General features: G+C 41.3%; 1 protein-coding gene across 6 annotated transcripts in view; it reads right to left on the reverse strand.

Moving 5' to 3' along the window:
* The window catches only part of RORA (RAR related orphan receptor A), an 811,723-nt gene that overhangs the window by 9,801 nt on the left and 775,597 nt on the right, over positions 1–26,325 (reverse strand). For all 6 annotated transcript variants that reach the window (XM_055437102.2, XM_088839665.1, XM_088839666.1 and 3 more), the window contains 2 exons: positions 7,120–7,261; positions 3,785–4,180 (listed from right to left, as the gene is read on the reverse strand). In XM_055437102.2, coding sequence (XP_055293077.1) covers positions 3,785–4,180; positions 7,120–7,261 — 538 coding nt within the window. The remainder of the gene's footprint in view (positions 1–3,784; positions 4,181–7,119; positions 7,262–26,325) is intronic.

Consider the following 26,325-nt stretch of genomic DNA (forward strand, 5'->3'; position numbering starts at 1 on the left):
ATTTCAGCAAAGAAGAAAATGCTCAGATGGAGTAAAAGCTAAGGAGTTAGTGCAGTCTCTCAGACAAACAGTCTGGTATAGTGAAATACCTTGGAACTAAGAGTTAGGAGACCTGTTTTCTTGTCTGAGCTCAGTTGGGTAACTCATTTTGTGACAAGCAAATCAGTTCGCTTCCTCAGCCATAACTGTGCATCAGTAGAGCCAAGTTCTAGATACTTCAGATAGAAAATCCTGTCTTCTAAGTCACAGATTTTCATAGTGGGATGGAACTTTAGATCTGGTCCAAATTCTCCTCACTTTGTAGGTAATAACATTAACAATGATGATAAAAGTTGACACTGAGGTTGAGTTTACTATGTGCTATGCTCACATATACATACACACATACATATACACATACACAGTCACACACACACACACACACACACACACACATACACACAGATATTTTGTCCTTAGTCTTTATTTCAACAATTCTAGGGGGAAAGATACTAATGACAATTGTACTAATTATCCCCATTTTACAGATGAAAAAAACAAGCCAGAGTGAGGTTAAGTGACTTTTCAAGGTGTCATAGCTGGCAAGTGGACAGTGATTCAAACATATACAAAACCTCCAGAATCTATGCTCTGAATTTTTTTATTCCATGGGTAGGGAGATTGCAGCTTACAGAGGTAACTTATACTAGGTTGTACAACCTACAGCAAAGCTAGAATCACCCATATAAGCTGACTTATTGTCTCACGCTTTGCCCAACATATTTGTTGTCTCTCATAAAAGGCTTTAGCAATTATAGTAATAACTGCAATTAGCTGTTTTATTTTTAATTTCTTTTTCTTTCTTTTTTTTGCTACACCACTTGGCTTGCTGGATCTTGGTTCCCTTGCCAGATTTGTTTGTGTGAAAATGGAGCCAGGATCACCTAAATGAAACTTGAAACTAGATCCCCTAACCAGGGATGGAACCAAGGACCCATGGCAGTGAAAGCACCACGTCCTAACCACTGGCACACCAGTGAATTTCCGAGTTAACTTTTTTTAAAAAATGAACATAGATTGTTTATCTGGAGTATGTAACTCAGGTACTAAGTGTATTGAGTGGGCCAACAAGTTTGCTTGGGCTTTTCCATAAGATGTTACAGAAAAACCCCAACAAACTTTTTGGCCCACCCAATACATAAAGGGCAAAATTTCGCAGCCAGAAAGTCAGATAGATTCCACTAAAAGTAATGGAGTGTAGATACTGTTATGAAAGAATTGATCTTAGGATATGTTAATTTATAATTTATTTTCCAATTGCACAAATGGTTTCATTTGTTTCAAATTTAATGACAAAATTTAGCCTAAAATGAAGTTTTTAGTTAAAGAAAGAGCGGGGACTTAAACCCTAAAGGAAATGTCAGGGAATTTCAGAGAACTTTACAGAAGGATTAGCAAAGTCTTTGACCACTTTTAAGACACTCTTAACCCCTCAAACTATTTTGCACATGTAAATGGGACAGAAAATCAGAGTCCCATTACATCCTTTTTCCAGATAAATTCTTGTTTAGTTTTGGGTTGGCGGAAAATCCTGATGATGACTTAATTTTATTCATTGTGGAAAATGCCACAATACCTGTGAACAATCCCTAGTTTAGGAGAAAGTGGAGAATGGATGAAAGCACAGGGCTCCCAGGCTCACTGGGAGGTGACAGCTATGGAAGAGGAAAGAAGGGGCTGGGGAAACTGAGTGCACTTTCAGCCAAAGTGCCATGTTCAAGGGCCACACACAGGCCAAGCTGTGTGGGTTATCTCCGGGTTGAACATCCGACAAGCAAACAGGAGAGATTCACTCGTATTTATCATAAAGTAGAAGCACACCTAAAGTGAGTCAGGTCATCTTTCACGATATCATGTCATCTTTCAATCAAATTCTTATTCATTTCTAAAAATTTTACTTTCATTACAGCTCTGCTTAAGGTTCAGCCAACCAAGATCTCATGACAAAAACGGAAGGTTTTTGTTCTAGTTCAAGAAAAAAAAAAAATCAAACCTACCTCTGCTCAGCTTGGCTTCTAGTTCAGAGGTTTCTCTGTTAATCAAAAGAGCTGTGCTACACCTTTAATGCTGTGCAGTGGTTAAAGACCAGGCTTAAAATGTCCCTGCTCTTGAGGATTTAAATTTAGACCCATAAAAAGGTGCTTGTGTAAAAACCGTAAAGAACATTCAATTTGTTATATTTGGAGAAAGATTTTACTGGAAATATAAATTTCACTTAAAAACTGTTTTGTGGGGTACAGAGGTAGAGGAAACCATCTAAAGAACACAACCGTTATTTCTGTGAAACAAGGACATCTGTGCTCAAGTCAGAACCTGCTGGTTCTTTTCCATGTGAAGTCTTCCTTCTCTCCTGGTCTTAACTTAGTCACCCCCACAGCAACTAATTGAAATATCCCAGAGGATTATAACCTTGTATGAGGAACCACGGGGTGAAACAGATCAAATTCGCAAACAGCAAAGGTCCTTATCAAAGTTTCTCTAATAATAGTGCTGTACTTAAAAATCGATTAAATAGAACAGAGGAGCTTATAACATGACTCCCTTGAAATGAAAAGCTTTCCATTGTCTGTGCTAACATTTCTAGGTCACATCTCCCAAGAAGCACCAATGTCACAGGAATGAGGAAATGATAGGGTTTTTTTTTTTTTTTGCATTGTGAGTCTTCTATGAAATACATTAGTTTTGTCATTAACATCCATCACCAAAATTTTGGAAAATAAAGAAGCCAATTTCCCTTTAATAGACTTTATAGACTACATCACAGTTTCAAAGGTGAGATGCATACAGGGACTGGGCAGTGACATAAATGCTGAGTGGGATGGACCCATTGAAAGGTGGGAGGCCTTGACTGGTACCCGTTGGTTGTTGACATTTACAAATACTGATCCAGTATAATTAGATAATTTTTTCCCCGTCCCACAAGAAACTGAAAATCTGAACTTTTAGATGGAACCCTCCAGGTTTAAATTTTTAGGAACTAATTCAAAAATTGTAAAGCTCTGCAATGATTAAAAAACCATGTCCACGGGATAGGTTAAGTTGGTGGGTTGCCATTTTGATAACTGTCAGTATAAATCAATACTTAGAACGTAATGAAAGCAAAGGAGTTGGTGGGGCCATTCCCCGAGCTTATAGTTTTCTATGGAATTTAAGACCGCTTTAAGTTCATGTTGTCTCAGCTATGAAGCTGAGAGGTCAGTCAGTTTCTTGGATATGTGATGGGAGACAGTGGATAGTCAAAAGCAAGGGGAAAGGTAGGAATTATGAAATGCTTCCAAGGGAGACTATGCTGCTAGCTCAGATGGTACAGAATCCACCTGCAATGGGGAAGACCTGGGTTTGATCCCTGGGTTAGGAAGATCCCCTGGGGAAGGGAATGGCTATCCGGCCTGGGGACTTCCATGGACAAAGGAGCCTGCGGGGCTACGGTCCATGTGGTCACAAAGAGTTGGACATGACTGAGCAACTATCACTTTCACTTTCCCAAAGGTAAAGGTGAATTGCCCTCCTAGATGCATCGTTTTTTTGTTTTTTGCTGTGGGGCATGTGGGATCTTAGTTCCCTGACCAAGCAGCAAACCTGTACCCCTTGCATTGGAAGCACAGAGTCTTAACCACTGGACAACCAGGGAAGTCCCTATATGCATCATTTTAATACCATAACTTATTAGAGGAAAGTCAGACATATCCCATTTCCTTCAAAGGGCATGAGTAGTACATCCCAAAGGAAACACAGAAGCCATTACCTAGTTCTGCCATGGACACAGTTGGGGAAGTCTCTCCATTGGTGAAAGAGCAGTAGGGGAAGAAGCCTGATGCTGGTGTGTAGTCACATATGGGTTCTGGTTTGATTCCATTGATATCAAGACCTGACTGGTCCGGGGAAGGCTGTATGTCCAGGTAGAAGCTGCTGACGGCAGAGTCTGCCTTGCTGCCCTCGGGGGTGTGCCCATCGATGTAGTTGCTGAGGTCATCATGAAGCTCCGTGAGCCCGTTGGCCGAGATGTTATAGGTGGGAGTCAGCGGCTCGGCTTCTCCAGGCTGCTGTTGGTGGTCTCGCTGCTGCTGCTGCATCCGGTGTTTCTGTACTTCTGCATACAAGCTGTCTCTCTGCTTTTTCGACATGCGGCCAAATTTTACAGCTGGAAGAAAAAAGCCAAGCCACACCATATACAATATGTTTTTCTCCATAATCCTCTCTGGTATGCTTTAGGACTTCCTTTGAAGTTGCAGATAATTTTAATCAAAAACCACATAACCACCAAACAAGGACATGATCCAGAGGTGAAAACAGTCCTACCTCATGTAGGCTTGCTCCATATCCCTGACAGCAAAGATATATCCTGGAGGAGCTAAGTTTCAGAAACAGACCCAGGGCTGGTAGAAGAGACCTAGAGCAATGATCACCTTCGTTTTCATGCGGTCACATAACCCTGTGCTCAGTGGGAGCTACTGAACTGCGGTTTGATGGGCTTGTTCCCTCTTGACCCAGGCAGTTGGTCTAGACACTTCCTTTCTCAGTGGTCAGGCCCAAGCACAGGGATGCACAAACTCACCGGTCTACATCAGGGCACAAGCAGTCAAACCCCCACATGCATTCATTTCACTAATCCGTACACTTAGATGAGTTTCTTTCTGATCAAATAGCCAAATCTGGGGCTTCCCGGAGCAAACTCAACAGACTGCATGAAGCATTTGCAATTCCCTGGATTACCTCTCTGAGTCTACCCCTCGCCTGCTCCTGGGTCATGTGGCCCCTTTGCAACCCTTGGACCCATCTTAAAAGGATACTTTCTGCTATTCTCATTGAGCCTAAAGTAAAAAAGAATATTAGGATTTTGGAAATGGTAGGCTCTGGGGAACATCCCTGCCAGGAGAATTTGTGTTCGCAGCCCTTCTCTGTGCCATGTGTCCCCACATTTAAAGTGGAACAGTGACTGGAGTAACTTTCCAGTTCATTTAGCATTTCAAATGATTTCTCTTGAAACATCCAGATAACTGAGGAAAAAAAAAATCCTGTGATTTCCTGGTCTGAACTCCTCCACTAACCCATTTCTTTCTCAGCCTAGGTAGGTAAAGATAAAGCCTCTGGTGGAGGGACTAAGGTCTCCTGATTATGGTTAAATTTATACCCGACTGGGTAGATGAATTCACCCATTTGACCATCAATAAAATTCTGTGAGTCTTGGGGCAGGAGGCAGGGTAGATGGAAGTGAAGTTGGGAACCAGTGCCCAGCCCAACTTGTGGGATCCTTTTCCTGCCAAGGAGGATGTGGTTTCCTTTTGCATAGAGGAAACAAGTGAGCAGGATTCTGGTCAATTTCCAGTATCCATGGCTCGGGTGACAAATTGGGTGGGACTGGTTAGATAGCAGTCAGGTTGATGTGGGCTATGAATTTCATGCCTAAAACTGTTGTTGTTTAGTTGCTAAGTCATGTCTGACTCTTTTGCAACCCTGTGGACTGTAGCCTGCCGGCCTCCTCTCTCCATGAGATTTCCCAGGCAAGAATACTGGAGTGGGTTGCCATTTCCTCCTCCAGGGGATCTTCTGGAACCAGGGGTTGAATCCATGTCTCCTGCATTGGCAGGTGGATGCTTTGCTGCTAAGCCACCAGGGAGGCCCTGTCTAAAATTGTATAAGCCCCCAAATTCACTCCAGGCCCACAATAACATGAGCTGTCACTTATATACAAAATCTTCACAAGGCATACTGAAGGTACTTAATTCTTTTTTAAAAGAATAGTCTAGGACCCCCAAAGGGATTAATACCTTTAATTAATAGGGGGAACTGGTTCTGCCATGACTCTGAATTGTGTTCTAACTCTTTTCTTAATGTTAAAAAGAGTAATCATACTATCCCCTAAGTGAAATAAATAGATCAGGTTTTTTTTTTTTTTGGCCACAGCACACAACCTGTGGGATCTGAGTTCCCTGACCAGGGATCAAACCCATGGCCCTTGCAGTGGAAGCATGAAGTCCTTACCACTGGACCACCAGGGAATTCCCTGGATTAGGTCTTGAGAAAATGCACACCCATCTGTGATTTTTAACTTCAGATTCATAAGAGATAAACCTAGTTGTGTGAGTTCAGGGCAGCTGGAAGTTGAAATCTGTAGAGTTGCATATCACAGGAATTTCTGAGGATAAGGTGTAAGTTTTATGACTTGCATCTTCCGATTCGCAAAACTTCCCTTTGGTTCTACAAATTCTAAGAGGCAATCCTGTGTACAACTTGTGCCTGGGTAGGTCCATAGGCCCGAGAACGTCTGATTCTAGGGAAAGGAGACCTTCAGAATACCTGTCTAGCAGCCTGAAGTTCTTTTTCCAGGGGCTGAAACTCCACTGGAAGTGATGTTTCCTTCAAAGGGATCTCTCAAGGGAGCCAACCAGCCAGTATATTCAGAAAAGTCCTTAAACTGTATCCATTGTACTATCAGCCCAATTTTCTTATATAAGAATAGCCTTGAAATCTGGTGTTGATTATTCAGTGCACTGAAGACAGTTTTCCAGGAAGATCCTAAACTGTTTTGCAACTGTTAAAATAGCTTGTTTTAATGAAAAGAATATTTGTCATTGGGGCCTGCTTTGCACTATTTTCACACATACTGGATGTACAAATATTTGACTTTGGATCCAGTTAGCATAAAAGCTAATTCATCCCAACTGCCAATAAGCTGACTAGTATAAACCACATAACAATTAGCTTTGCCCTGTGTTTTCTATGAGAAAAAAAAAAAATTGCTTCTAGAAGGTATCCTTTTTCAGACCCTCAGGTGACACCTTACCTCCCATCAATTCACCTACCTGCAGTGTCTTAAACATCAAAAATCTGAAGGTGTTCTGACCACACAGACATTTCTCCATGCCCCCACATCCTGCCCTGCATCAGCCAGTGAGCTGACCTGGATGGTTTATGGACGAGGAAGTAACTGCTGTGATACCCACTGGGATGCCAGAGGAGGGAAGACTAGACGGGGTGGTGAGGGACAGAGGGGACACATTCTGGCAGACTTGGGTCCAGGCTTCAGAAGGTACTTTTACAACCCTGTGCTATTATGCGACATAGGCTGCGAGAGCTCACCATCTCGAGACATCCCCACGGCAAGGCATTTCTGTAATCGACAGTGCTGGCAGCGGTTTCTACTGGTTCGATCAATCAAACAGTTCTTTTGACGAGGACAGGAGTAGGTGGCATTGCTTTGCTGACTTCTCCTGAAAAAGCCCTGTGATTCAGTTATGAAATAGAAAACAGGTTAGTGTCAGCTTGAGCCGAATGATACTAAAGGCAGGAAAGGAAGCGCCCGTCGGCATGAATATTTAATGGAGAATTAAACTTGTAGCACAATCATCCTGGAAACCATTAATGAAATTAAAGTCACTTCTTTTTCCTTGAGTAAAATGAGTCCCCAGAGCCCAATCCTCAGTCCCTTACACATGCAAAACTTTCTTTAATTGCAACAGACATTTGCCTATGTAGAAGGAAGAGGACCAGGCCCTGTTCTTGGCTTCTGATGATTGAAAGCTATATGCTTAAAAACAATGGTACAAAGGCACTCATCTTTAACCTTCATCTCCAAAACATTTTTAGTAGAATAAACACAGAATGCTTCTCTGTATGTCCAGAGATGAGAAAGTGCAGCCTCACCCTAACCTAAGTGGACACTGTGGCAGTCTCAACCAGACCACATAAATCCACCACTCTTTAGGTATCTTTCATTCCCCAAGTCAGAATCTACTGCTCCAAGAAGTTAAATGAGACGTGGGTGGATTATCTTGGCAGATCAATCAGACTGGGAACACTCTACCCTTGAGAGTTTGGAAAAACCAACTTTTCAGAATCACGGACTTTCAGATTGAACAAATCCGAGCTGATGTTCATCAAGTCCCACGTATTTGTTAAGCACTGTTTTGTAAATGAGAAGGTGTAATAAAATGCACAATGAGTACTGACCTCAAGGATTTCATTCACTTACTCATTGGTTCATTCATTTTTGCTAACTCCTTGAGCTAGATTCTTTCTAGCTCATTAATGTTCATTGCTTAGTCTTTTCTTAAAGCTGTCAGTGTTCCTTTTAGTTACATTTTGGTAACGACCCATGAGTTTTGGTATATAGTATTTTCATGATTATTCAGTATGAAACACGTTCTAGTTTTCAATAGATCTCTTTTTTAATCCATATGTTATTTAGAAGCACATTTTAAAAAGCTAAAGTAAGGTTGATTTACAATGTTGCATTAGTTTCTGGTGTACAGCAAAGTAACTCAATTATATATACTCTTTTTCAGATTCTTTTCCATCACAGTTTATTACAAGGTATTGAATATAGTTTCCTGGGCTATATAATAGAAACTTGTTATTTATAAAAGCACATTCCTTATTTTACAAATGTATGTGGGGTTTGTTTCTGGTTATCGCTTGATAGTTGACTTATCTCTCATTGGTTTTGCAAACTAGGAATGTATTCTGGAAAAAAAAAAAAAAAGAAGGTAACCAGAGCCATTTCTATGAAGCAGAACCATGAAGGTTACAAAAGCCTATTATCACCTTTAAGTCTTTAATGGCAAAGATAGTTGACCATGACCAAGGGGATAGCAGTACCGAAGAGTAAGGTAAAATTCTAAGAATGGATGGAATGACAGAGTGCTGGGCAAACTGATAAGAGTACTCTCTCACCACAAGAATTTTCTGGAGGCCAACTTGGCAGTTATACTAAAATCCTTAAAAAATATGCCTATCCACTGAACTAGAAATTACTCTTTCAGGAATATATTTTAAAGGAATGATAAGAAAGGTACAAGGATTTACCTACATGGATGTTCATCACAGCACTATCTGTAAGGTAAGACAAATTTATAAACATGCTAAATGTCCAGCAGTAGTGAACTGGAAGAGTCATGTTGGATATCTGTATATTCAGCAACCACTAAAAATGGTATTTCAGAAGTACAATTATTGACATAAGGTGGTGATAGAAATGTTCTACTGAATAGAAAAGAAAACAGCTAAAGAACTAAACACAATATAATCCAATTTTGGAGGGAAAATCCATATATTTAACACAGAAGAAACCTTTGGAAAATTATGCCCTCAAATTAAAACAAATGCTGATCTTCTTTTTTAATCTGTGCTTTTTGATTTTTCTCTAATATGTAAGTGGAAACGTATACAAGCTATTCAAGAAGAACTTTTCACTACATCTGCTTTCTTCCCTGACAGCTGGGGACTCTGTGGATTAAGTCATGGTTATGATGGATATAACCTCAGTTCCCAGTTCTTTCCTTTTGGAGACCAACCTAGGATGGGAGGGGCAGGCACTGACCTCCTACCAACTCTCTGATGTCTACCAAGCTATTCACTAACCAACGTGGGCAAGGTTAGGGGCCCAGGATCTCAATCTGTCTCTCTACTATGCTTCAAATTTTCCTGATATCAAGTCTGATCTTTTCCGTGAGGCAATCCCTCTTTTCTCAAAATATCTAAAGCTGTTTTTCTTTTTTTCCTTAATGTGTTTCTTTTCTCTGTGACAAGAAAGTGAGAAGTAAAACTTTCTTTGGCACTTAACAGACTTCAAGAAAATATAAATGGTAACAGAGGCAGATGATCCTCAGAAAGAGATACCAAGAGGTCACCCGTCTATGTATTCATTGAGTCTGAGACATATAATCTCTGCCAAGGCTGAAAGGTATTTCGTTCTTTCTTGAGACTATGCCACTCCATGTTTGCTGTCACCGCAGGGGCTTGTTTGTTTGATCAGTTGCTCAGTCACGTCCGACCCTTTGTGACCCCATGGACTGCAGCATACCAGGCTTCCCTGCTCTTCACCATCTCCCAGATCTTGCTCAAACTCAGGTCAATTGAGTAGGTATTGCCATCTAACCATCTCGTCCTCTGTTGTCCCCTTCTCCTCCTGCCTTCAATCTTTCTCAGCATCAGAGCCTTTGCAATGAGTTGGCTCTTCGCATCAGATGGCCAAAGTATGGGATTTTCAGTTTCAGGATCAGTCCTTCCAATGAACATTCAGGATAGATTGGTTTGATTTCCTTGCAGTCCAGGGGACCCTCAAGAGTCTTCTCTAACACCACAGTTCGAAAGCATCAATTCTTCGGTGCTCAGCCTTCTTTATGGAAGTGGGAGTGACAAACAGATTCAAGGGATTAGATCTGATAGACAGAGTGCTTGAAGAACTATGTACAGAGATTCATTACATTGTACAGGAGGCGGTGATCAAAACCATCCCCAAGAAAACGAAATGCAAAAAGGCAAAATGGTTGTCTGAGGAGGCCTTACAAATAGTTGAGGAAAGAAGTGAAAGGCAAAGGAGAAAAGGAAAGACATACCCACCTGAATGCAGAGTTCCAAAGAACAGCAAGGAGAGATAAGAAAGTCTTCCTAAATGCACAATGAAAAGATACAGAGGAAAACAATAGAACGGGAAAGACTCGAGATCTCTTCAAGAAAATGAGAGATACCAAGGGAACATTTCAGGCAAAGATGGACACAATAAAGGACAGAAATGGTATGGACCTAACAGAAGCAGAAGATATTAAGAAGAGGTGGCAAGAATACATAGAACATCTATACAAAAAAGATATTAATGACCTGGATAACCATGATGGTATGATCACTCACCTAGAGACAGACATTTCGGAGTGTGAAGTCAAGTGGGTCTGAGGAAGCATCACTACAAACAAAGCTAGTGGAGGTGATGGAATTCCAGCTGAGTTATTTCAAATCCTAAAAGATGATGCTGTGCTGCACTAAACATGCCAGCAAATCTGGAAAACTCAGCAGTGGCCACAGGACTGGAAAAGGTCAGTTTTCATTCCAATCCCAAAGAATGTTCAAACTACCACATAACTGTACGCATCTCATGTGCTAGCAAAGTAATGCTCAAAAAACTCCAAGTTAGGCTTCAACAGTATGTGAACTGAGAACTTCCAGATGTACAAGCTGGTTTTACAAATGGCAGAGGAACCAGAGATCAAATTGCCAACATCTGCTGGGTCATAGAAAAATCAAGAGAATTCCAGAAAAAACATCTGCTTCACTGACTATGCTAAAGCCTTTCACCATGTAGATCACAACAAACTATGGAAAATCCTTCAAGAGCTGGGAATATCAGATCACCTTACCTGCCTCCTACAAAACCTGTATCCTTGTCAAGAAGCAATAGTTAGAACTGGACGTGGAACAGCGTACTGGTTCCAAATTGGGAAAGGAATACGTCAAGGCTGTATATCGTCACCCTTCTTATATAACTTATATGCAGAGTACATCACGAGAAACGCCGGACTGGATGAAGCACAAGCTGGAATCAAGATTGCAGGGAGAAATATCAATAACCTCAGATGTGCAGATGATACCAGCCTAATGGCGGAAAGTGAAGAGGAACTAAAGAACCTCTTGATGAAGGTGAAAGAGGAGAGTGAAAAAGCTGGCTTAAAATTCAATATTCAAAAAGCAAAGATCATGGCATCAGGTCTCATCAGTTCATGGCAAATAGATGGGGAAACAATGGAATAGTGAGAGACTTTACTGTCTTGGGCTCCAAAATCACTGTGGATGGTTACTGTAGCCATGAAGTGAAAAGACACTCCTTGAAAGAAAAGCTATGACAGACCTAGACAGCATATTAAAAAGCAGAGGCATTACTTGCTGACAAGGTTCATTGGTCAAAGCTATGGTTTTTTCAGTAGTCATATATAGATGTGAGAGTTGGACCTAAGCAGGGGTTTAGGATCACGAATTATTTGTGTTTCCTTTTGCTGAAAAAGGAAAAAAAAAGAGTCTGCATCACAAAGAGTCTGATCAATTTTGTTCTCTAATCACTGAATATGAAGAATGTTCTACATGATCTCTTTTTTTCTTTAAATGGAGCCAGTACATGCAGGCTGTACTGTTATCTCCCAGGACCTCGTCTATAAACCAAATCACAGTATCTGCCACTTTTCTTTCCAGGTTCTTTTGTACCTTTAGTATTCTTAGGATCCTTTACAATGTCTCCAGTTTCTTAAAAACTAAGAAATCCACATCTAGACACCACTCTTGAATAATGCTTGGGTCATTATCAAAGGGTAAAAAGAGTAACCCTACTCTTTAGGTTTTACACATTAAACTTAAGTGAACATCAAACCACCACTAATCAAGTCCCAAACTGTTAGCACAGAAGCCATAGACAACCACCAGTTTGCTCTGCTGAAAGGGAACGCTGAGAGGGAACAATGATGATGATGGAAGGAGAGATCTTAATGAATGCATTATTTTAAATATATATTTTTTAATGTGGACCATTTTTAAAGTCTTTACTGCATTGGTTACATTATTGCTTCTGTTGTTGTCTTCTGTTTTTTTGGCCATGAGGCATGTGGGGTCTTAGCTCCCTGACCAGGGATTGAACTCACATTCCTTGCATTGGAAGGCAGAGTCTTAACCACTGGTCTGCCACGGAAGTCTTCTAATCATATCTATTTATACTGTACTTTTAATGCTTTCACATCTTGAGGTCTTGCTAACTCAGAGCCGATTACACTTCCCAGGGCTACCTGGTTTCTAGAAATAGCAAACAACTTGCCTGGGAGCATACTTTTCACATGGAAACCAACCAATCCAGAGACTAGACCAGTCACCTCGTCCCAGGTTTTCCTTGCCCTCTCTCTGCCTCTGACTGACACGGCTTCTCACTGTGGTCCCCTGTGTGGCATGCTGTGCCTCCTATTTCTAGGGACCTATGTTATAACCAATTTCTCTCCCTTCATGGCCATCAAGTTTGTGTCTTAGGTGTCTTACCCTATCTGATTAAAATCAATCCCAGGTAGTGTTAAAGCGTGCTGATTATTTGCTTGTCACCCTGTGCCTTATGTGGTTTCCATCACTTAATTTTTTTTAATTATTGGAGGATAACTGCTTTATAAAGTTGTGTTGGTTTCTGCCGTACAACAACATGAATCAGCCTGTAAGTATACACGTATCCTGTCCCTCTGAGGCCTCCCTCGCCCTGCCATCCCACCCCTCTAGGTCATCACAGAGTGCCAGGTTGGGCTCCCCGTGTTATACAGCAGTTCCCCACTAGCTGTCTATTTCACAGATGGTAGTGTATATACGTCAATGCTACTCTCTCAATTCGAGCCCCTACTCCTTCCCCCGCTGTGTCCACACGTCCATTCTCTACGTCTGTGTCTCCATTCCCACCCTGCAAATAAATTCATCAGTACCATTTTTTAGGTTCCATATATATGATTAATATATGATATCTGTTTTTCTCTTCCTGACTTATTTTATTCTGTGTAAGAGGCTTTAATTTTGACAAGGGCAGCATAAGGTAGGCACTCTCATTTTCCTGGTTTTTAGGTCAAAGAACCTGAGGCTTAGAGAGGCACTAGCTCAGAACCCAAACCCCTCCCCACTTCCCCCCCTCCGGGGGGGGGATAAAGTCAGGATCTGAATTCAGGTGGTTTAATTCCAGAACTCATACTTTTATCCCTTTTGTTGTTCTTCTGCTTCTTTTGTGTGTCAGAAAGGATTCCCACTTGGGGGTTCTTATAGAAGGTGACCATTAAAGGAACCAGTGTCAAGACACAAGGTATGCATGATAAAGGAGCAAGACTGATCTCTTCTGAAATTAGTTTTCCTCTCCGTTAACCCCTTTAGCTGGCCATGTTGTCACTGCCCAGGCATTTAATAAATTCCCCTTCTATAGCCACCTCCTGATGTGGGTTATTCACACAAGAAAGTCAGTTTCACAATTTCATGATTTTCCCTCATTTATCACCAGTAGGGTTATGTCCTCTTTAATTCACCCTACTTATTTCTAAATTACTTTGGCTCATTTAGAAAACAAAACAATTACAACATCAAACTTAAACCAAGGGCATAGTCACTATCTTTAAAGATGTCTGAGAAATTATACCATCTATTTGAAAGACAAATCCACGAGGCTTTCCACATGTTCTTGGAGCAATGGTGCTGAGGCTGGAACCAATATCTGAAAAAGGACTCCACTTCTTTAGATGTCTCAGCTCCGAAGGGCTTGGGGAAAGCAAATGTGCAAATAGACACACCTTACTATTTACAACCCCATTTACTTCTCACTGAGTCATTTGAGCAAGTGCCTGTTGGAAAGTTCAGGGAGTGGCAGCGCTAAAAACCATAGAAGAAACCTTTCTTTTGACAGCCCACAAGGCTAGCTATCAAATACCAAAGGGGAGGGGTCAGGCAGGTTTATAAGGTGAGAGCCACGGAAGGAGGGAAAGGGTAAGCCTAGGTGAACCAGACACACCAAACTTTGCCTTTCAGATTGAATGAGGGCTTGGTGTTCCTCTCCTGCCCCTTAACTGTGGTGCTGGAGAAGATTCTTGAGAGTCCCTTGGACTGCAAGGAGATCCAACCAGTCCATTCTAAAGGAGATCAATCTTGGGTGTTCATTGGAAGGACTGATGCTAAGGCTGAAACTCCAATACTTTGGCCACCTCATGCGACGAGTTGACTCACTGGAAAAGACTCTGATGCTGGGAGGGATTGGGGGTGGGAGGAGACGGGGACGACAGAGAATGAGATGGCTGGATGGCATCATCGACTCAATGGACATGAGTTTGAATGAACTCTGGGAGTTGGTGGACAGGGAGGCCTGGCGTGCTGTGATTCATGGGGTCGCAAAGAGTCGGACATGACTGAGTGACTGAACTGAAAACAAACAAACAAGAAAAACACACAACCCTACAGGGATTTCCCTGGTGGTACAGTGGTTAAGACTCTGAACTTTCAATGCAGGGCACACGGATTCGATCCTTGATTAGGGAACAGGAATGCCACATGTCACAAGGCATGGCCAATAAACAAAAAAATAAAAACTCTTCATTTCAGTATATCCTTGGGGTTTCTCAGAGGATTTGGGCAGTTAAACTGATAAAGTATTTAAAGCAAATGAGCATATAAGAGAAGGATTAGAAGAGCAAGAAGGAAGAGAGGGACACAGTATGGTAGGTATCTTCCTTCATAAAGAGAGAAGCCTGCTCATAAATGTAGAAGCCAGATCTTAACTGACAGTGGGACCTGGAGAGGGTCCCACTGATAAATGAGTAAGCTGGGGTCCCGGTTCTGGGGGTGGGGAAGCTGGAGGCCACACAGAGAGCAGTGACAGCACAAGGCAGCGCTTGGAGTTTTGGGGAGTAACTGAGGAGACAGCACAGAGGCTGTGAGTCAGCTGGGACAGATGTTAAATATACAACGGTGGAGTTTCACTTCTTAAAGCTGAGCTAATGAATGACTCTTTGGCTTTCTTAAAAGTTCACTTTTTATGGCTGTCCAGGTACCTGGAGATGTGCCACTACAAACACGGTGGGCTTGAGCAGAGGGCTCCCATGATGAAATCAGGGTAGGATACGGTGTACGGTGCGACTGTGGCGCACTACCGCCACCTAGTGGCAGCACACTCACACGCAGTTATCGCGGACAGTAAATTAGAACATGCAAACAGCCTTTGGAGACAAAAGGAAGTTGAGATTACTTGACTCAGTAGTTCTCCAACTTCTGCGTATCAAAATCACTGGTGGAACTTTTAAAAAATACACCTGAGATCTTCTCAACCAGAACGTTTGAGGGTATAGTCACTGACATACATGCTAGTTTGAACCATGTGAAAGTGCCATTTTTGTAGATCAGAAGACACGTCATTCTGTATGGTAAACATTTTAACAAAGCTTCCTGAAGACTCTGCTGCCTTCCCTTTGTTAAGAATCAGGGATCTACTCTAGCTCTCTGATTTTGCAGATAACAACAATGAAACTGAGAAAGCTAAGTGACATGTCCAAGGCTGCACCGTGGCTTCATATCATTGCTGGGACTTGAACTCCAGCTTCCTGATTTTAAGTGTAGTGCCTGCCACATAAGCATCTCTCCTGCAGTGTTGGGTTAACAAAACCCATGTTACTCAGTCTTGATTTCCTCACATTTGTCAACCTTCTGCCTCCATTTCCACTGCCTCAAAGAGAATTTGCCAGTGTTTCCTGCCTTATTTCACCAAGCCTTTCAAAGTGCCTTTTGTTGAGTTTTATTTCTAACTTCTGCCTCTGTTCTTTGGAAAATTCTATTCCCTAATTAAAAAAATATATATTTGGCCATGCTAGATCTTAGTTGTTGCATGTAAGATCTTCTATCTTCACCGTGGGATCTTTAGGTGTGTCATTGTGGGATATAGTTCCCTGACCAGGGATCAAACCTGGGTCCCCTGCATTGGGAGTGCAGAGTCTTAGCCAGGGAAGACCCTATTGCTATAAGAAAACAAAAACAACAATCTAGCTGTATACTCTGAGAATTTTCATTGATCCCATTAGATTGGAGTTTCCCAGGATGGGGACAGAGGCCATGGGTATGGGAGAAGGTTGATAACTGGGTTGCAAGAGCTGAATGTCAAAATTTCAGGAATTTTGTGAACCAGTTGTTAAACATAACCATTATTAAATGTTAACTTATGATATATACATACTACTATATATAAAATGGGCTTCCCAGGTGGCTCAGTGATAAAGAATCCACCTGCCAAGCAGGAGATGTGGGTTCGATCCCTGGGTCGCAAGATACTCTGGAGAGGGAAATGGCTACTTGCTCCAGAATTTGTGCCTGGGAAATCCCATAGACAGAGGAGTCTGGTGGGCTGCAGTCCGTGGGATTGCAAAGAATCAGACACGACTTAGTGACTAAACCACTACCACAATATATAAAATAGATAACCAACAAGGACCTACTGTATAGGACAGGGAACGATACTCAATATTCTGTAATAATCTATATAATGTAAAGAATCTGAAAAAGAATGAATATATGTATATGTATAACTTAATCACTTTGCTGTACATCAGAAACTAACACAACCTTGTAAATCAACTATATTTCAATAAATTTTTTTTAAAAGTGATGAAGAAAATGATAACAACGCATGTTCAGTTTAAAAGTATGTAATGCCTATAGCCATCACATTGTGAAAGGCATAAAAAATGTGAAGACTGATCCTTCCAATTTTTAAAAACTATTATCTGATTCAGAAAGCAGTTGCTCACATCATCACTGACGAATGAGAGAAGTTCCAAAACATGCTTTTCCTTGTTTCACTTTCCTCTTATTCATTACTGTAAATGAAACATCACGTTGACGCTACAGTCTTTCATCAACCACAACCACAAGTGTGGATGTAAGAGTTCAGCAAAAATCAACGCGTGCATTCAGTGAGAATCATCTGTCTACATACATGCTATATATCACATATATAATATATACTATATATCATATGGGTGGCTCAGATGGTAAAGAATCTGCCTATAATGTAGGAGACCTGGGTTTGATCCCTGGGATGGGAAGATCCCCTGGAGAAGGGAATGGCTACCCACTACAGTATTCTTGCCTGGAAAATCCAATGGAGGGAGGAGATTGGCGGGCTACAGTCCAAGGGGTCGCAAAGAGTTGGACACGACTGACAGTCCAACACTTTCACTTTCATTTCATATATTATATACTGTTTATAATGATGTATTGTCAATTGCACTACTTGTAAATTGTATGAAACTGTATCAGTGGCATACATACTAAAGTTATGTACATATATATAGACACTGTTTGTTTCCCAGAGAGTTGATTGTTAAAAACTGACCAGCAGGTGACTGGACTGAGCTCAGTCTTTGCTGGATGCTTAGCTTTCCAACAGGCTGTCTGAGTGGCTCCTCCCTATTTTGGATAGGCACATACCCAGAGTTGTGGCTTGGCCTTCTACAGCCCCATCATCCCCACCACCAACACACACACATACAAACATTCTAAAGAAACTTTAGCTGAATGGCTTTATCTTTTTTAAAAATTAAACTATAGTTAATCTACAATATGCTAGTTTCCACTGTACAGCAAAGTGATTCAGTTATATATGCCTTCTTTTTTATATTCTTTTCTATTATGTTTATCATCAGTTCAGTTCAGTTCAGTCGCTCAGTCGTGTCCGACTCTCTGCGACCCCATGAATCACAGCACGCCAGGCCTCCCTGTCCATCACCAACTCCCGGAGTACACTCAAACTCATGTCCACAGAGTCGGTGATGCCATCCAGCCATCTCATTCTCCGTCGTCCCCTTCTCCTCCCGCCCCCAACCTTTCCCAGCATCAGAGTCTTTTCCAGTGAGTCAACTCGTCTCATGAGGTGGCCAAAGTATTGGAGTTTCAGCTTTAGCATCAGTCCCTCCAATGAACATCCAGGATTGATCTCCTTTAGAATGGACTGGTTGGATCTCCTTGCAGTATAAGGGACTCTCAAGAGTCTTCTCCAACACCACAGTTCAAAAGCATCGATTCTTCGGCGATCAGCTTTCTTCACAGTCCAACTCTCACATCCATACATGACCACGGGAAAAACCATTGCCTTGACTAGACGGACCTTGGTCGGCAAAGTAATGTCTCTGCTTTTTAATATACTATCAAGGTTGGTCATAACTTTCCTTCCAAGGAGCAAGCGTCTTTTAATTTCATGGCTGCAATCAGCATCTGCAGTGATTTTGGAGCCCAAAAAAACAAAGTCTGACACTGTTTCCACTGTTTTTCCATCTATTTCCCATGAAGTGATGGGACCAGATGCCATGATCTTTGTTTTCTGAATGTTGAGCTTCAAGCCAACCTTTTCACTCTCCTCTTTCACTTTCATCAAGAGGCTTTTGAGTTCCTCTTCACTTTCTGCCATAAGGGTAGTGTCATCTGCATATCTGAGGTTATTGATATTTCTCCCAGCAATCTTGATTCCAGCTTGTGCTTCTTCCAGCCCAGCGTTCCTCATGATGCACTCTGCATATAAGTTAAATAAGCAAGGTGACAATATACAACCTTGACGCACTCCTTTTCCTATTTGGAACCAGTCTGTTGTTCCATGACCGGTTCTAACTGTTGCTTCCTGACCTGCATACAGGTTTCTCAAGAGGCAGGTCAGGTGGTCTGGGATTCCCATCTCTTTCAGAATGTTCCACAGTTTATTGTGATCCACACAGTCAAAGGCTTTGGCATAGTCAATGAAGCAGAAATAGATGTTTTTCTGAAACTCTCTTGCTTTCTCCATGATCCAGCGGATGTTGGCAATTTGATCTCTGGTGCCTCTGCCTTTTCTAAAACCTGCTTGAACATCTGGGAGTTCACGGTTTACATACTGCTGAAGCCTGGCTTGGAGAATTTTGAGCATGACTTTACTAGCGTGTGAGATGAGTGCAATTGTGCGGTAGTTTGAGCATTCTTTGGCATTGCCTTTCTTTGGGATTGGAATGAAGACTGACCTCTTCCAGTCCTGTGGCCACTGCTGAGTTTTCCAAATCTGCTGGCATATTGAGTGCAGCACTTTCACAGCATCATCTTTCAAGACTTGAAATAGCTCAACTGGAATTCCATCACCACCACTAGCTTTGTTCGTAGTAATGCTTTCTAAGGCCCACTTGACTTCACATTCCAAGATGTCTGGCTCTAGGTCAGTGATCACATTATCGTGACTATCTTGGTCGTGAAGATCTTTTTTGTACAGTTCTTCTGTGTATTCCTGCCACCTCTTCTTAATATCTTCTGCTTCTGTTAGGTCCATACCATTTCTGTCCTTTATCGACCCCATCTTTGCATGAAAAGTTCCCTTGGAATCTCTAATTTTCTTGAAGAGGTCTCTTGTTTTTCCTATTCTGTTGTTTTCCTCTATTTCTTTGCATTGATCACTGAGGAAGGCTTTCTTATCTCTCCTTGCTATTCTTTGGAACTCTGCATTCAGATGCTTATATCTTTCCTTTTCTCCTTTGCTTTTCGCCTCTCTTCTTTTTACAGCTATTTGTAAGGCCTCCTCAGACAGCCATTTCGCTCTTTTGCATTTCTTTTCCATGGGGATGGTCTTGGTCCCTGTCTCCTGTACAATGTCACGAACCTCCGTCCAGAGTTCATCAGGCACTCTATCAATCAGATCTAGTCCCTTAAATCTATTTCTCACTTCCACTGCATAATCATAAGGGATTTGATTGAGGTCATATCTGAATGGTCTAGTGGTTTTCCCTACTTTCTTCAATTTAAGTCTGAACTTCGCAATAAGGAGTTCATGATCTGAGCCACAGTCAGCTCCTGGTCTTGTTTTCGCTAACTGTATACAGCTTCTCCATCTTTGGTTGCAATGAATATAATCAATCTGATTTCGGTGTTGACCATCTGGTGATGTCCATGTGTAGAGTCTTCTCTTGTGTTGTTGGAAGAGGGTGTTTGCTATGACCAGTGCATTCTCTTGACAAAACTCTATTAGCCTTTGCCCTGCTTCATTCCGTGCTCCAAGGCCAAATTTGCCAGTTACTCCAGGTGTTTCTTGACTTCCTACTTTTGCATTCCAGTCCCCTATAATGAAAAGGACATCTTTTTTGGGTGTTAGTTCTAAAAGGTCTTGTAGGTCTTCATAGAACCGATTAACTTCGGCTTCTTCAGCATTACTGGTTGGGGCATAGGCCTGGATTACTGTAATATTGAATGGTTTGCCTTGGAAACGAACAGAAATCATCCTGTCATTTTTAAGATTGCATCCAAGTACTGCATTTCGGACTCTTTTGTTGACCATGATGGCTACTCCATTTCTTCTAAGGGATTCCTGCCCACAGTAGTAGATATAATGGTCATCCGAGTTAAATTCACCCATTCCAGTCCATTTTAGTTCACTGATTCCTAGAATGTCGACATTCACTCTTGCCATCTCCTGTTTGACCACTTCCAATTTGCCTTGATTCATGGACCTAACATTCCAGGTTCCTATGCAATATTGCTCTTTACAGCACCGGACCTTGTTTCTATCATTGGTCACATCCACAACTGGGTATTGGTTTTGCTTTTGCTCCATCCCTTTATCCCTTCTATAGTTATTTCTCCACTGAGCTCCAGTAGCATACTGGGCACCTACCGACCTGGGGAATTCCTCATTCAGTATCCTATCATTTTGCCCTTTGTTACTGTTCACGGGGTTCTCAAGGCAAGTATACTGAAGTGGTTTATGTTTATCATAGGATATATTTAAAAAATATATTCGTTTATTTACTTCTGCCTGTGCTGGGTCTTCATTGCTGAGTGGGCTTTTCTCTAGTTGTGGCAAGTCGGGTTTACTCTCTAGCTGTGGTGTGTGGGCTTCTCACTGCAGTGGCTTTTCTTGTTGGGGAGCACAGGCTCTAGGGCGTGTGGGCTTCAGCAGTTGTGGCTGCTGGGCTCCACAGCACAGGCTCGAGGGCTGTGGTGCACAGGCTTAGTTGCTCTGTGGCATGTGGGATCTTCCTGGATCAGGGATCGAACCCATGTCCTGCATTGGCAGAACATGGATTCTTTACCACTGAGACACCAGGGAAGCCCCTATCAAAGGATACTGAATACAGATTTCCTTTGTGCTATAAAGTAGGACCTTATTGTCTATCCATTCAATACATACTGAATGGCTTTATCTTCATTCTGAATAAAACATTTCCTGACCCACTGATCATTTTCCCAGTCTCTTTTCCTCCAGTGTTTTCTTGCTCAGGCAAGGGTACCACCTTTAACCCAGATAGTCAAAGCAGAAAGATGGGCTTCCCTGCTCCCTCCCCATCCACATGCATACAGTCGCTAAATTAGGCTGTTTCTGGTAATCTTCATATTCCTCAAATCCATCTACTTTTCTCTATCTTCACTGCAATTTTCTCAGGTCCTCACACCTGCCATCTTCTGAATGGGTTATTACACAGCCTAGTACTTGGAACAGTCAACAAACACTTGTGGAATGAAGGACCAGAGGAAAAGTGATGCCAGTGATAAAAAACTGTGGTGACAATCACATGGTGAGCTCCTATTCTATACCAAGCACCATGGAGGATACTTCACAAACATGATGCATATGTAATTCACAACAACTTTACAAAGCAAGTATTTTTATGTCTATTTACAAATGAGAAAATTCCAGTTCAGAGAGGTTAAACCATCTTTTCAAAGTCACACAGCAGAGGAAGGAGAGGAGCCAAGATTTGAATTCTTGAACCCAAAGGCCAGAGACTTCTTAATATACTACCCAGAAGACACGCATACAAAGATATGGGGCAGACCAAACAAAAACAGATAAACAACAAACAGGTAAAAAAGCCTCACTTTTCAGTTGTACAAACTTCCATATAACGGTTCAGACATGAGCTGAGGGAGATGGCAATTTATAGGGTTATCAAATACTAGGTTTACACAAGTAGGAAAACAACTTTCCTTTGCTAGGTCTCCTTAATAAAAGACTTTGAAATAGATGAGACATTTCCTATTGGGGTTATTAATATCTTTGCCCCCAAGTAGGCCTTAGCAGCAGAGACGTGTAAGTGTGGCTGGGAAGGTGTTAGGGTGGGGTTCTGGCTCTCAGGGTCTCCCCTCCTGCTCGGGGCTCCTTCCCAGGGAGGCATAGGCTGAAATGCTGATCTGATGTTTGGTCTTTTGACAATTTTCACTTAATGAATTGATTCCTACAGTTCATTAACATACCCACTTCCACTTCTGTATACACATATGTCTTAATTAGCTGCTCATTGGCTGTTTAATTACAAGAAAACAGCTGACAGCTGCCTTGCTGAATTCTAATGGCAGACGCGTTGGAACGGCTACACATTTGCTTTTGACAACCAAGATTTATTCATAACTCTATGATTTATTGTGAATGCTCATATGCCTGAGTGGATTATTGTATTTTCCAAGCCAACTGAAATGTTGGGATCTGGGAGACTATGGAAGTGGGAATCCCTCTCATTTCACTCCCGAGGCTAAGAAGAGCAGAGAATCCTAGCTGGAAAGGTATGAACTCGATTTCAGTTTTATTTATTTTGGGAACTTCCTGTTGGAATGTTCAGAAGTATGGGGGAGAGCAAAAAGACATATCTTTGGATAAACGTGGGCTTGAAATTTAAGGATTTAAAGTTAAGAAAGAATTTTACTGAGGGGGAAAAAGAAGACATGCATAGATTAAAATCAAAGAAAGGAAGAGGCAGAAGAAATGATAAAATTAAAGTGGGGGGAGGCAGGAATAACATTCCAAAAGGAAGCAAAAGAAAAGGGAAATTTGTTCTTTAGGAAAAAAAACAAAACAAAACAGGAAACATCATTTGCAAAAGTGATCTGGTATGGCCCCACACTCAGGCAGCTGGTAGCAATAAATCATGGCAAGATGGCTCTTCTCAACTACTTTCCTGTTCAATAGTGACTGAACTCCGCGTAGAATTGTAGGTGCAGATGCTCTCTGATTAAAGCTGACCTCACGTGTCCTGTTGGGTAAGAGATGTCTGTTTTGCCACTCATGTGGCGATCCGCCACACTCAGATCCAATCCTGGTGACACTTCCAGCAACAGCAATTCCCAAGCAGGCATGAGAGGCCCTGATCTGAGCCAGACACCATGCTACACCCTATGCACCACAAGCTCACAAGCCCAGCATTTTCTATGAGCAGAGGCATGATTGAGACTAAACCAAAGAAACAAACAAACAAAAAGTAAAAACAAAAAACCCCCTCAAATATGCAAATCATCTTGATGCAAATTGGCGTTTAACACATCCAACCACTTGTGCATTTATTTTATCACAGGCCTGGAATATTTTGCTAAATAAAAAATTTGTTCTTACCACCTGGCTATAACAGAAATGAAACTCTGATGTCACAGGATGTAATAACAGCCAAATCTAATTTTCATTTTAAATGGCTAGCTCTAATACTGGGGCCAAGTGCTATAAAGTACTGAAGTAAAAATGTTGAGCATAAATGTACTAATGCTGAAAAGTAGACAAGACTGACTCGGGGTGAGTGAAATTTTACAACTGAAATGAAAATATTAGAACCCTTAAAAAAGAAAAACAGTTTGGGCCTAAAAGGAACATTTGTGGATATGTGTTTTTAACCTAACACATAAACAACTCCAGAAAATGCTTTAACTCTTTAACAGAAAGAAAAAAAAAAGTACTGATTTATGTGTTCTGGGATATCTCTGAAAAAACTTGCTAATTTCAGAGATAATATTTGTTAATACAAAAAAAAAAAATTTCCAAGTTCTCCCTTTCCTGGGTGGAAGAGGAAGCTTTTCATAAGACATCATCTTAAATGTATTAATTGATGAATAAATATTTGACACATGCATGGACCCTATTCTTAGACTTATCAGAAGGTAAAGGGTCTTAAATGTAATCAGAAATCAAATTTACTAACTTCAGTACTCAACTGTACATTATTATTTAAGATGTTAGGGACTTCCCTGGCAGTGCAGTGGTTAAGACTCCATGCTTCCACTGTAGGGACCATGGGTTTTAAACACTGGTTGGGGAACTAAGATTCTGCATGCCGCATGGCATGGCCAAAAACTAAATAAAAATTAAAACTGGTGCAAAAAAAAAAAAATCCATGATGGACAAAAGCGATCAAAATTTAAAAAAGAAGTCATAGTTGAATGACAATCATAGTTAACACTACCATATGATATGCAGGAAAGTTGATATGAGAATAAATCCTAAGAGTTTTCTTCACAAGGAGAAAAACTATTCCCTTTCTTTTTTTCTTTTTTTTTAATTGTATCTGCAGTTAACCTTTGAACAATGCAGGGGTTAGGTGTTGTAAACCCCCATTTAGTCAAAAATCCAAGTTTAACTTTGACTCCCTGCAAACTGAACTACTAATAACATAAATAGTTAAAAAAATTTTGTATGTTGTATGAGCTATATAATGTATTCTTACAATAAGCCAGAGAAAAGAAAATGTTATTAAAAAATCACAGGGAGGAGAAAATATACCGACAGTCCTCTATTGTATTTATCAATACCATAAGTTTATGTCCTTTGTTTTCAAGATGAATTGTCTGTCAGTATCTACATCCATATTGTCATATACAATACAGGAGATGTTATACGCATTACCAACAGTAGATATCAAATATGAAAAGATAACATTAAGAAGAAATTCATATTTATTTACAATTTCTCCTCAGTATTATTTATTGAAAAAAATCTGTGTGAGTATAAGTCAGTGGACCCATGCAGTTCACACTCAAGTTGTTCAAGCATCATATGTGTATGAGAAAATGAATGTTAGCTGAAATTATTTTGATAACCATTTCACAAGATATGTAAATCATACCATCATCCTGAATGCCTTAAACTTATACAGTAACATATGCCAATTATTTCTCAACAAAACTGGGGGGAAAAGTTATGGTAGAGCCCCAAAGACTAAAAGAATATGGATGGAAAACTGTGTGTGTGCTTTTTAATCTTGAGATAAATGTTTCATCATTATCCTCTAAGCAGCCACCGTATCTAATACTGAAGGTAGGAACTGAAGTCGGATGATAAACAGAACCATGTCTCGAAAGAAAAGTAAAAAAGAAAGTGAAAGTCACTCAGTCCTGTCTGACTCTTTGCGACTGCATGGACTGTATCCATGGACTTCTCCAGGCCGGAATACTGGAATGGGTAGCCTTTCCCTTCTCCAGGGTATCTTCCCAACCCAGGGATCGACCCCTGGTCTCCCCCATTGCAGGGGGATTCTTTACCAGCTGAGCCACCAGGAAAGCCAAGAATACTGGAGAGGGTAGCCTATCCCTTCTCCAGTGGATCTTCCCAACTCAGGAATTGCACCAGGATCTCCTGCGTTGCAGGCAGATTCTTTAAAAGCTGAGCTACCAAGGAAGCCATATCTCAAAAGAAAGCCTCAATCATAAACACTTCAGCAATTGTATTCACTTTGAAGAGCCAACCTGAACCCTGAAAAGCAGCCTCTCATTTTATTTCTGGCCTTCTCCTCTGTCTCCATGCTACACGCCCTGGCCCCTCCTCCCTGGCAAGCATGCCCAGCCTACATGACACCCCCTGCTGGTGCTTACCCAGAGCTGGGACTACTTTCTGTTCCAATAGCTCAGAAACATTTTTACTGACAGAGCTAAGCCCTTCTAGACCTGGATTCAACAGTCTTCTGAAATGCAATATTCAGGGCTCGCCCAATGCTAATACATTGTTCCTTCATTATTTCCAAAGAACAAGGACAATATTTTTATAATAAAATCCTTGGCATAACAGAGCTCTTAAAAATTTGGGATGGCATACCTGTCTAACCTTATCTTCCACTGTCTAGAGAAAGTAACCCACTACTCCTGTCAAACCAGGCTACTACATCTTGTCCCTAGAATACAACCAAGACTTGCCCATTTTTAGGCTCTGGCTGGATGTGTGCTTCGTGGGTCACATCTCAGACTGCAGCCTCACCCTAGTATTGCGTTCTTCATATGCTACAAATG

Source organism: Moschus berezovskii, chromosome 9, assembly GCF_049115385.1.
Source record: "Moschus berezovskii isolate FMDL1 chromosome 9, NW_MosBer_1.0, whole genome shotgun sequence".
Classification (NCBI taxonomy): Eukaryota; Metazoa; Chordata; class Mammalia; order Artiodactyla; family Moschidae; genus Moschus; species Moschus berezovskii.